The 11,234-nt window shown below is 38.0% G+C and overlaps 2 protein-coding genes across 2 annotated transcripts in view; one reads left to right on the top strand and one right to left on the bottom strand.

Annotated features, from left to right (window-relative positions):
• LOC107752025 (forkhead box protein A4-like) lies at positions 1–2,998 on the top strand. The gene is made up of 3 exons (XM_016567875.1): positions 1–100; positions 206–284; positions 1,852–2,998. Exons 2-3 carry the CDS (start codon positions 225–227, stop codon positions 2,905–2,907), a joined length of 1,116 nt encoding a protein of 371 aa, XP_016423361.1. The 5' UTR covers positions 1–100; positions 206–224; the 3' UTR covers positions 2,908–2,998.
• A 3,163-nt stretch (positions 2,999–6,161) lies between these two features.
• The window catches only part of LOC107752063 (sarcoplasmic reticulum histidine-rich calcium-binding protein-like), a 5,776-nt gene continuing 703 nt past the window's right edge, over positions 6,162–11,234 (bottom strand). The window contains 10 exon segments of the mRNA XM_016567914.1: positions 6,162–6,268; positions 7,056–7,090; positions 7,148–7,336; positions 7,438–8,013; positions 8,194–8,338; positions 8,464–8,805; positions 8,808–8,921; positions 8,999–9,161; positions 9,320–9,379; positions 10,004–10,035. Coding sequence (XP_016423400.1) covers positions 6,162–6,268; positions 7,056–7,090; positions 7,148–7,336; positions 7,438–8,013; positions 8,194–8,338; positions 8,464–8,805; positions 8,808–8,921; positions 8,999–9,161; positions 9,320–9,379; positions 10,004–10,035 — 1,763 coding nt within the window.

Below are 11,234 nucleotides of genomic sequence, written 5' to 3'. Positions count from 1 at the left end.
CGCTGGTCAGAGGGCGGGAGAACAGCGCTCGCTCATATATGAGGAGCAGCACACTTCCAAACTTTCCTGACTGGACACCTACAGCAGTTTAAACAAAGAGGTGTTGGCTTTCCAAATGCTCTGTGATACTCATTGAGAGTTAAATATCGTTTTACTTATTTAATTCACTCTGTCATTTTGCATCATTAATTAAATAATTATTTAGTTGAATAACAGCAGAAGACATGATTGACGAAGTGAAAAGGGAGAGAGGCGATCAATGGATTTCATTTTACTCCAGCGAGGTATGTTCCCATGGGAGAAAACATTTTATTCGATTTACCTGTCATTTCTAATTTTTTAATAAATGATATTTAATAGCCTAATTATTCTTAATTTTTGTTGTTTTGGGGAGAAACTTTTATTATTTATATTTATATATTCCCCGAAACATTTTGAGTAGCCTAACTAATAGGCTATTTTACTAGGCTAATATTAGGAATAGCCTACATTCTTTTTTTCCTTTTTTTTTTTGCTCAGCTCTAATTTATTCAAACACAATTTTCAGCTAAAACACAACAGATCAGAACAAAACCTTTTAAAATATTATAGTCAAGAAACAGGTGACGTTTACCGTTTGAAGCTTTTTATCTGTGTCTATACGTGTGTGTGTGTGTGTGTGTGTGTGTGTGTGTGGTCTCGCGGCAGTTAATTGATTGACTCTGTGATTGTGTTGAATGTCTCGCGCTTTGACACTCGTGCATGACTTACAATCGGCCCAGCACGGGCTCATAACCGGAGGGGCGTTTCAGAATCCCAAACACGAAAGCGGGGTTCCGACTTAAAAGCGCCGAATTATTACGAACGCTGTCCATCGTGGAAAAAAGGAACAACTGAAAACAGCAGTCGCGCCCCCAAATACCCCTCTGTCCTGAGATAGAAAAAAGACGGACGGTGTGTGACTTAAAAAGAGACAAAGCAAGGGTGAGAAGAATAGCCGGACAAGCCGGATAATGGGGTTATCGGCCAGGTGGGTGGTCAGAATACATTTACATGGTGTTACCCATGCAAGGCGCCAAGGTTTGGTTTGGTTTGGAAATAATTGAATAGACAAGAATCTATGGACGCCGACGTCAGCAAAACAAGTCATCATCGTCGTCAAAATGTATATTTCGGTTCTACTGCACAGTTCCATAACAATTGTTTTAGGCTACATATAAACCGAAAAAGTTGTAGCTTATTTTACCTACCCTTTTTTTCACAATAATCGTCACTTTCACAAGTCCAACAGATGCGCATTATGCCGAATATTAATACGTTTAATATTAATATTAATAACCCAAATAATGCAAAACCAAAAAGGACAAAAAGCAAGCAAGTTTGCACGGTAAACTTTAACTCTATCCTAAAAAGACAGATCATTAAATTAAAATTCACCTTTGCAGAATTAGTTTTTAAAAACCTTTAAAATGTCTTTTTTAAAAACCATATACCTATTTATTTATAATACTTTATTCCAAAACTAACTCTAATAAATTTGATTGCTGTTAATTATAAAATCAAAATAATGCAAAAGACAATAACAATAAACAGCTGATTTTAATTTGGTCAAAGAAAAAAACATCATATTAGTGACACATTCAACAACAGTTGCTTTGATTGAATATTATTAAATATATAAAATATTAGATAACAGATTTAAAAAAATTCACTGCATTTAAAAAATCTGGGGTATTTTTTCACATTATCAAAGTGATTTTGGGCCCAAGGCTTTGGTTTATTTCTGACTCTGGCCCTCACATTACAATAATAATAATAATAATAATGTATGATAAAATTTAATGATAATTTATTAATTTCTAATATTTTTAGGTGTATTATGGAGCAGACAACCTGCTGTTGGGCCCCAGAGGATATTCCCCCCCAGAGCATCACTACCAGAGTTACGGCCCACCGTGTGATTCAGCAGCTGCGGGAAACACCGGGAGACTCGGAAGCCCAGTGGGAATACTGCCTCCACCAAACCCCAAAGGATACACTGAGAGCAGCTCCAGTGAACCTGAGTTTCCAGCGCTGAAATCAGTCTACAGACGGACCTTAAGCCACGCCAAGCCACCATATTCCTACATCTCTCTTCTCTGCATGGCAATCCAGCAGTCGCCAACCAAGAGACTGACTCTGAACGAGATCTACGACTGGATCCGCCAGCTCTTCCCGTATTACAGACAGAATCAACAGCGATGGCAAAACTCCATCCGCCATTCCCTGTCATTCAACGACTGCTTCGTGCGTGTACCAAGATCACCAGACTCGCCAGGGAAAGGCTCGTACTGGGCCCTGCACCCCGACTCCGGTAACATGTTTGAAAACGGCTGCTACATGCGTCGCCAGAAGCGCTTCAAGTGTCAGAAGGTGACGTCGCCATCAAAAAATTCGGATGGGGAAGCTGTGAAATCAGAAGGGAAGAAGAAAAAGGTGGAGGTCAAGTCACTCATCTCTTCTTGTAAATCACCTGTGCCTCCTCCGAGTGACACCACAGCACAGCATTCAAGCATATTACCAGTATCCTATCCTGCAACCAAAGCACCTTCTCCTTCCCATCTTTGTCAGCACCTTACACCCTCACACACTTTATTTCCTACCCAGCCACACTTGCCTTCTCTTAACGTCCCGTTCCCAACAATGCCCAGTCCCAGCCTGCAGTCTGTCCCGCCAGCCTCTATGGAATCCAGCTTGCACTGTGAACCTACTTCCCAACACTCCATTTCTGTCCCGCGACTTATGGACTTCCAGTACTGCGAGACTCCTGTGAACTACCCGGTTTACTGCCAGTCTAATTCTCATCCCAACTTCACCTCGTATGCAGGAGACTCTGTTTACTACCCTGGATTTAGCATGTGTTCTGCTCCTCTTCTGAGTTCCTCCTGATCAACCTCCTATAGTCTATTAAGGGCTTTAAAAATGGATTCATTTCTGTTTAGATACTTATAATTGCTGTATATATTAGTTGGACTCATAGCTGGAGAAGTATCTGTTATCTGATGCTGAAGGATTTCTTTGATGAATGTTTCAAGTGAATTCAATTGAATTGAAGGTGTTTGAAGATACATATGAATGTGAATTTCTTGCTGTAAATCTCAAGTAAAATTTTGAACATTCCAAAAGGTGTTAATTATTTGTCTGGTGTGAGGTGCAAGATTATAATCAGACTTTCCGGCTTCCATATTATTTTACTGCTGCATTTTTTAAATTCCTCAAGAGAGTGTTTGGGGAAGAATCAACTCAACAGAGGCATTGTCCTGCTCACATTGTAAAAGATAAACATCATTTCCTGTCTTGACATTCCTCACACTAACCTGAACGAGACAGCCACACTGAAAACTAGTAGCCCTTTAATAGCCACCTTTAGAAATCAATTTAAAAATATATTATAAAGTGCACAGTTTGCATAAAATAGAGCAGACCCTGAACAATAAATAATATAATAATTATTTTTATTTTTATTAACAATTATGAAAAAATTGATAATATAAAATAAATGTAGAAATATTATGCACATCCATTTACTTGTAAATATGTTTTAAATCCATATTTATGGCACGAAAATAATGAAAATAAAACTTCATTATAAAATGTCTAAACAGAAAATCAAACAAAACAATAAGAATAAATAATACATAAAAATTATATATATATATATATATATATATATATGAAAATAATTAGACAATATCAAATAAATAGTATAGGAACATTATGCATATTAATTTACGAGTAAATGAGTTGGAAATAAAAATTCATATTTATGGCACTAATATGTCTTTTAACATAGCAGAAAAAGAAAACTAAAAAAATTATAAATAAAATTACATATGATAAAATAATTAGATAATATAAAATAAATAATAGGAATATTATGCATATTAATTTAACAGTAGATGAATTAAAAAAATAATATTAATTGCACAAACATGTCTCTAAACAGGCAGAAAACCAAAAACAAATAAATACAAAATATTATTGTATTATATATTATCAAATAATGAAATAATATAAAATGAATATATAGGGTGATTATGTATATTAATTTACTAGTGCATGAATTTGGAATAAAAATGCATGTGTATGAAAAAATGCTACATAAATTACAAATAAAATGAAATTATATGATAAAATTATGATAAAAATAATTAATAGAAAATTAATTTACAAGTAAATGAGATAAAAATGAAATAAAAATGCTTATTTATGACGCTAACATGTCTCTAAACAGTCAGAAAAACCTGCATGCTGCACAAACCAATCAAAATACAGATTCACTGAAGATATAAGATAGGTTAGTGGTTAGTGTCCAGACATGCCTTGCGATTTTGACTGGTTGGTGCAGTTGGTGTGTGCTGTCTCATGGGCTGAATGCTAGCAGTAGAAAGGTTGCGACCCCCTTCATCCCCTCCTAGCCTAACCTTTGATTCCTGGGAAAGCAGGATTGTGTTTGAGTGTATGAGAACAATAGGAAGACACTGGTCTTAATGGTGGACCTCCCCAAAGCAGTGTTTTCTCAACAATGGGACACAGGGACACCCACAGCGATCTGAGCAGAAGCCACAGACCCCTCAGTGTGTGTCCGAGATTCAGAGAGAAGCCAGGACGTGAGGAGTTCATGAGATTTCATGGTTGTGATCTACTCCTGCACAGATTATTGCCCTCTTTAGAAGTCGGCTTGTCGACAGATTCTGCTGTATGTTGATATGATGAATGACTGTGCTATGGCTTTCTAAATATCTGAAGAGTCTTGGCTATGTGAGTATTCAGTTCTTAGCATTACAAGGGTGTGAATGTGGATTTGTAGGGTGTGAAGATGCTGTCTGCAGGTCATCAGTAGGCCAGCTGTGGACGCAGACTGTGAGGGGGGGTGGGGGCAGGAGGAAAGGAATTGAGAGTCATGAATTGAGAAATCAACTTTTACTTGAGCTTTTGATATATAAGAGGTCATCATACTAAAAGAATATCTTGTAAGTTTCAGAACTGAAAACGTCCTTGTTACTGAAATAAAAGCTTTTATTGACACCAGGCCCAGCGAACGCCAGATCCTGGAATGTGCCTATGTATAAAAGGCTTGTTAGAGGTGCATCGGCGCTGCGCAGACCGATCGGCATATGACATAAAAGTACCACGAGAGCGATTCAAAAGCTTAAAGAGTCGTCTGCTCTCGAAACGCTCTGGCGGTATGTCATATGCCGATCGGTCTGCGCAGCTACCTAAACGCAGAAGATAATATTTTATTTTATAAGCATTTAATCAATGGCTGCTTAAAACATCTGATGGGGGGTTTGTTCCACTTGTCAAAAAGCTGGTATGTGATTGGCTGGAGAGTGGAAGCTGCCCTGTTGGCATGGCAGCAGCTGAACAGACTAGGCCATGTTGTTTACACAGTGGCCAGCTTTTTATTGCCTGTCTGTGCCTGCGCGTCTCCGTTAGTGTCCCTCAGTCTCCTTTCACAAGGGCTCGGGTAAATATGCCTGTTCAAATAGCCATCACTCAGAGGCAGTGACAGGCCTGTACTCCTTCCCGTAGCGCCCCCTCTTCCCCCGAACCCCCACTCATGCCCCTCGCTTCAGGCCACGCTTCCTATCTGAATGAGAAAGCGTTCAAACTCTTGCTACATTTAAATTAATGCAGAAGAATTCAGGGCAAACACTTTGATTCCCTATAGGACATAAATAATACATTGATAGATTAAAGAAACGCTTTACTGTTTTAGTAAAGTGAAACCATTTCAGCTAGGCTATGTGCTTGGAATAAAATCTATAACTTGGCTTCTCTCATTTAGCGTCATCCACTATTCATCTTCTCTATTATTCTCTCTTCATCTCTGGATCCACCTGTGTTTGCAGAGTGACAGTGGTGTGGTTCTTTCAGGACAGTCAGATAAGCTACCAGCAAATAACAAAAAAAAGATGAGGGACACCCAGCATCTATTTATCCCTTTCATCCCTTTGTAATCTGATTCCTCTATTCATTGCTCGGCCTTGTGGCTCTCTGGCTGGTCTGAAGCTGCTGTTTAGGGTGTGCACCTTGCTCATTTTCGGAAAGCATCGAGTTATTGCAGCTTCTGTCCAGCGTATTCATCCATTGTTGGTTTTCCCTTTCCATTGTTTCCCATTTATGTTCTAGTTTCTGGTTTAATCACAGAAGTGGTCAAACTCATCATCAGACTCCACTATCTCATTTGTGGCTGCAGGATGGTTCTTCTGTGGTAGATTTTCCTCCTCTGAACCAGAGGGTTGATCTGGACAAAAAAAGTTAATAAAAACTATGCTGAATGCAAATAATACAATTTCACTATCCAAATGTGATAGATAGATAGATAGATAGATAGATAACAAGATCTGTGTTTTTAGTCTTTAAAGGGGTCATATGATGCGATTTTAAGTTTTCCTTTCTCTTTGAAGTGTTACAAGCTCTTGGTGCATAAAGAAGATCTGTAAAGTTGCGCGCGAGAGAGCACATACCAGCTTCATCACTGTGTCTGTCACACGACTTGTTGCCCTTTCGGGCTTGAACTGATGGTAAAACTAACGACATTATTAACTGTCTTGATATTTACTTTAAAAGCTGACGCTCGCGTTTATGGTAAGGGACGTTACATTTCCATGCGTGCTTGTGGTGTTCGGCCAATCACAATGCACTGGGTCAGCTGGCCAATCAGAGCAGACTGCGCTTGTCAAAGGAGGGGGCTTTGTTGAAAACGACGTGTTTGACAGAGGCGGGGCATAGAGGACCTACAATAATGTACAGTATTTGAAAAATAATGTGTTTTTGAACATTAATGCATGTCAACATATTCTGTTACATCAAATACACAAAATAATTATCTTTAAAATAGCATCATATGACCCCTTTAAGTATGGTGAACTCAGGTAAATCTCAAAAGACAAATCTGGTACGATTTACATGAATTAATCCTATAGTTTGCAGGTTTTCACTGCAAATCGGATAGATTTAATGTGATTAATTGTACAAAATTGCACAATTTTGTAAATAAGTTGTCAAAAAAACTACAAAATTAAACATACCATTTGATTGGTCTGTCTCCGTCACATCATCCTCCCTATGGGAATAAATAAAAAAAACAAAACAATATAATACATAATATAATGAAACTCACTGCTGTGCTTGGGAGTTGACAAGGTTGAGAAGACCTTCAATATCATCATCATCATCAGGGCATTTTGAATGGTCATCAAAAGGATCTCTTGACCAGGGGTATGCTTTCTCAACCACAACCTCATCATCTTCCTCTTCATCATCTTCTATTTCTTGATTGTAATCCTCTTCCTCTTCAGACTCCTCGAGACTATGCAGAAAGTCAGTATTAGTCCAATGAGTAGAAGATTCATATTAAAAACAAGTGATGAATATTCAAGAACTGATATTTGCATGAATTTAAATATATACCTGTTGTGAATTTCCCTCTCATCTTCTAAATGTCCTTGAGTCTTTCTAGCCTCCTTTTCATTAAAACTGCTGTCTCTCTCCTCTTCCTCCATTGTCTCTCCTTCATCTCGACTATCTGGAATGTCCTCTGGAACATCTCCTTCCTTTTCTGGCTCTCCTCTATCACTGGGTTCAGTCCCATCTCTCTTTTCACTCCCTTTTTCATCACCACCCTGTGCTTTATCATCCAATCCTGTTTCTCCATCTGTGCTTTCCTCATCCTCTTCTTCATCTTCTCTGTGACTTATTTTCTCTTCTGCCACAGTGATGTCACGACTGCCATCATCTCCTTTATCAGAATCGTCTTCCTTTTTAAAGCTGAGTCCTTCAGATCCATCTATCTTTTCAGAGCTGACACTACTCTGAGAAATTTCTTGGCTCCTGCTTTCTTCTTGTTCGTCTTCATCTTGCATCACTGCATCAACATTCTTTTTCAGTGATAATGGATTCTTTGCTGTTACACTTCTTGGATGGTTTTTGATGTATTTTGCTGATTTTGAGTGGCTATCGGAAGCGTCTTGTGATATAGTGGAAGAGCTAAAACAGAGAAATGTGGAAAGATGTTATATTAAGATATGAATGTTTTGACACTGTTTCCAAATCTTAGGAAGATCTATCTCTAACATGTGGATGGCATTGCAAATGGAGCGAAAATATATCATTTTTGTCTGCATGGACTGATAAACGTGTGAAAATGATTCTGCTCATTTGGCTTACCTATGAGATTCGTTCCTATTTTCTGTAGAGTTTGATTTGGTTCTATCTCTTTTTTTCTTTCTCCGTTTTTGCATCGCAGAAACCATGACTTTAGAGGACACAGTGCTACCTTCACTACTTTCTTCATGGTTGATTGATAGATGCACTTCAAGAATAAACATACACGGATTTATAAGGACAGTTTGTTTACATTAGACTAATATCATGTAATATTTTTCCCAAAGAGAAACAAATCAATATAAAGTCACCAAATTTCACAAAACAACTAACCTGGTCTACAGTCTAGCTCAGAAGACCGATCGCTCTCTTTCCCATTCCTCCTGTGTTTTGGTCTCTGGCAACTCTCATTGCATTGGATTCTTTCTTCACTGGGGTCTGGTACATCCATCATACCCCACGTCATGGGGTTCAGCGCTGGAAGTTGTGGCCAGGAAGCACCAGCAGGAGTGAAGTGAGCTGTAGGCATAAACCCTTGCCTTATACCGGCCCACAGATGGTCCATTGATGGTGGCTTTTGCTGGACTGGAGAATGTGACTGACAGACTGAATCTCCAGGTAAAGAATAGTAGGGTGGCAAGGGATAATTCAAGGCTTGAATGTTGTGAAGGTTTTGTAATCCTTTGGGATATTGTTTTGGGGGAGTTTGGAAATAAAAGACTGTGAGCCAGTTAACCAAGTGGGTGGAACGCAAGGATGATGGTTGTGTCTTTCAGCATTTTGCTTGATGTCTAAAGAAAAAGGGCCTTGTTAAGAGTTTTCTCAAAAAATTTTGATATGGGGCATGAGAAATTGCTAAGCACATTACCTTTCCCTGTCTGATGAGTGTTTAGCATGGTGTGAGAAGGCTGAGATGGGTCTGGAGAATTGGAGGACAGAAGATGGCCTCTAAAGTCAGACCTGTGTTCGGCCTTAATTCCTTCATCCTCCTCCCTCTGCTGAATATTGTTCTTTAAGTGCTGTTGTACCTGCTGGAGAAAAACCAGACATCACAATCGATGCAAGTGTACTGTTTCCCATTAACTTTTCAGTAACATTTTCAGACATTCAGTAAAGACCCGTAACCTACAGTTTTGTTCATGTTTGTCCTGACACCTTTTAATAGACATGACCTTCCCATAAAAAGCACCTTTGAGTTTTCAGAAACTCTTATGTCTTTGAGTCTTTGCAGATACTGTTCATACTGAACCTTTTGAAGAGAAAATGTGTAGGTTAGTTCAACAACAACAAAATAATCATGTACATGCAATGCAAAATATAATGAATCTTTAAGTTTTAGAGGACAAAAGCAGGTCATGTGATGGATCTGCTTATCAATGCATTATAATACATGGCACACTCTCAGAAAAAGCAATGTGCAAAAATTGACTTTTAGGGATTGTCACTGTGGCAGTACTGTTAAAGAGACATTTTTATACCTTATTTCTCCCTAAAAGCTGCATAGTAGTATGGAAATTGCGATAGTCTTCCTTATTGTGACATGTATCCAAGTGAAACAGCTTCTTGAATAAGAAGAAATGTAGGGTGGGACTTGATTTTGTCTTTCAGCAGTTGATTGGATCATTGCATTGTTGTTGTTTGCTAATTGCCAAAAAATTAAAATTGTCAGTTTTGATTTCATGGTGACTTTAAGGGTAAATATGCCTACTCTAATGTACTAATATGCACCTTTTAGGGTTAGGTATGTCATTCCTTTAACAGTACTGCTCCAGTAACTGACAAGCCCCTAGTACAATTTTTGCATTTTTTCCCCCCTTTTTTCTGACAATACATGTATATTCGTGGAAGGAAGGGAAGTTGTGTGTTAGCTGACCCGTATAGTGTTCATGGCTTCGCCCTGCGCTCCTGCTCACTGATCTCCAACCAGCAGCCCTGCAGCCCTGCTACTACATCACAACAAACACATCATGAACTCATTCACTGAAGAAGAAGAAAATCCAAAATGAATGCCAGAATCCTCTAAAATCAAGAAGAATTCTCTAAAACCAAAATAAAATTATTCTGATAACCTGGAAAATTCAGTTTATCTTGTAGGATCTTATTTTTCTTATAGAGATCTTGTTTGATCCCAATTGTTCCAAAAATATGCTATTAACATTTAAAAACTTTTTTGACAATGTTACATCACAGCACAATGTGATATAACAAATTCATTTATCCTCAAATTCTGAATTCAACAAATATCGACATTAGGATGTTTAATGAATGTATAGGTTTCTTACAGGCAATGATTTCGCTGCTGTGATTGAAGATCATTCTGAAGCTGCATTCTCCTTTGCTGACTGTAGTATTATTAGAGAGATAATTAGAGAGAGATGTTAGTTAATCACACATACCCAGACTACAGAATGATTTAAAAGAGCAGTTTATGTCATTGTTCCAAACCTGTATGGCTTACTTTGTTGTTATAGGCATAATGATAATCACCATTCACTTTCATTGCATCTTTTTTAGTAAGCTATACAATGAATGGCGGTCTTTCATTTTACATAACCTACATATTCTACAGATGATGTTATTTCTTTCCTATAGGTTTCAAACAACACGAGGGCGAGTAAATAATGACAGAATAGTCAGTTATGGGCAGAGGCGGACAAAGTACACAACTCCATTACGTAAGTGAAGGTACAGATACTGCTGTTCAAATATTGGAATAAAGAGCTTTTAGATTGTTAAAAACCTATGGGGAAAAAACAAATCAAAAAAAATATTATTTAACAACCCTACCTACCCACCACAAAAGCAGGGTGGTAGTGATCTCACACAGCTCTGGACACATCTATGTTGTGTAGCCATTCATCCACATTTGAACAGAGTGGACAGTGAAATTGCTGTAAATACAGACTGATAAGGAAGAAAATAAAAAATCAAACCTGCTTTAAAACCCAGCAACACAAATGTAGTTGTATAACTTTACAACAGCTAAACTGCTTTAACAAAAGAGCAAAACAGCCAGACTTATTTGACATCAAAACAAACATTTAAAAAATGCTGTCTAATGGCTCTCGTGGTACTTTGATGTCACACACAGAACAGTCTGTGCA

This window comes from Sinocyclocheilus rhinocerous, unplaced genomic scaffold (genome assembly GCF_001515625.1).
Source record: "Sinocyclocheilus rhinocerous isolate Xijiao unplaced genomic scaffold, SAMN03320098_v1.1 scaffold662, whole genome shotgun sequence".
Classification (NCBI taxonomy): domain Eukaryota; kingdom Metazoa; phylum Chordata; class Actinopteri; order Cypriniformes; family Cyprinidae; genus Sinocyclocheilus; species Sinocyclocheilus rhinocerous.
This window is presented reverse-complemented; position numbering and strand designations above follow the sequence as displayed.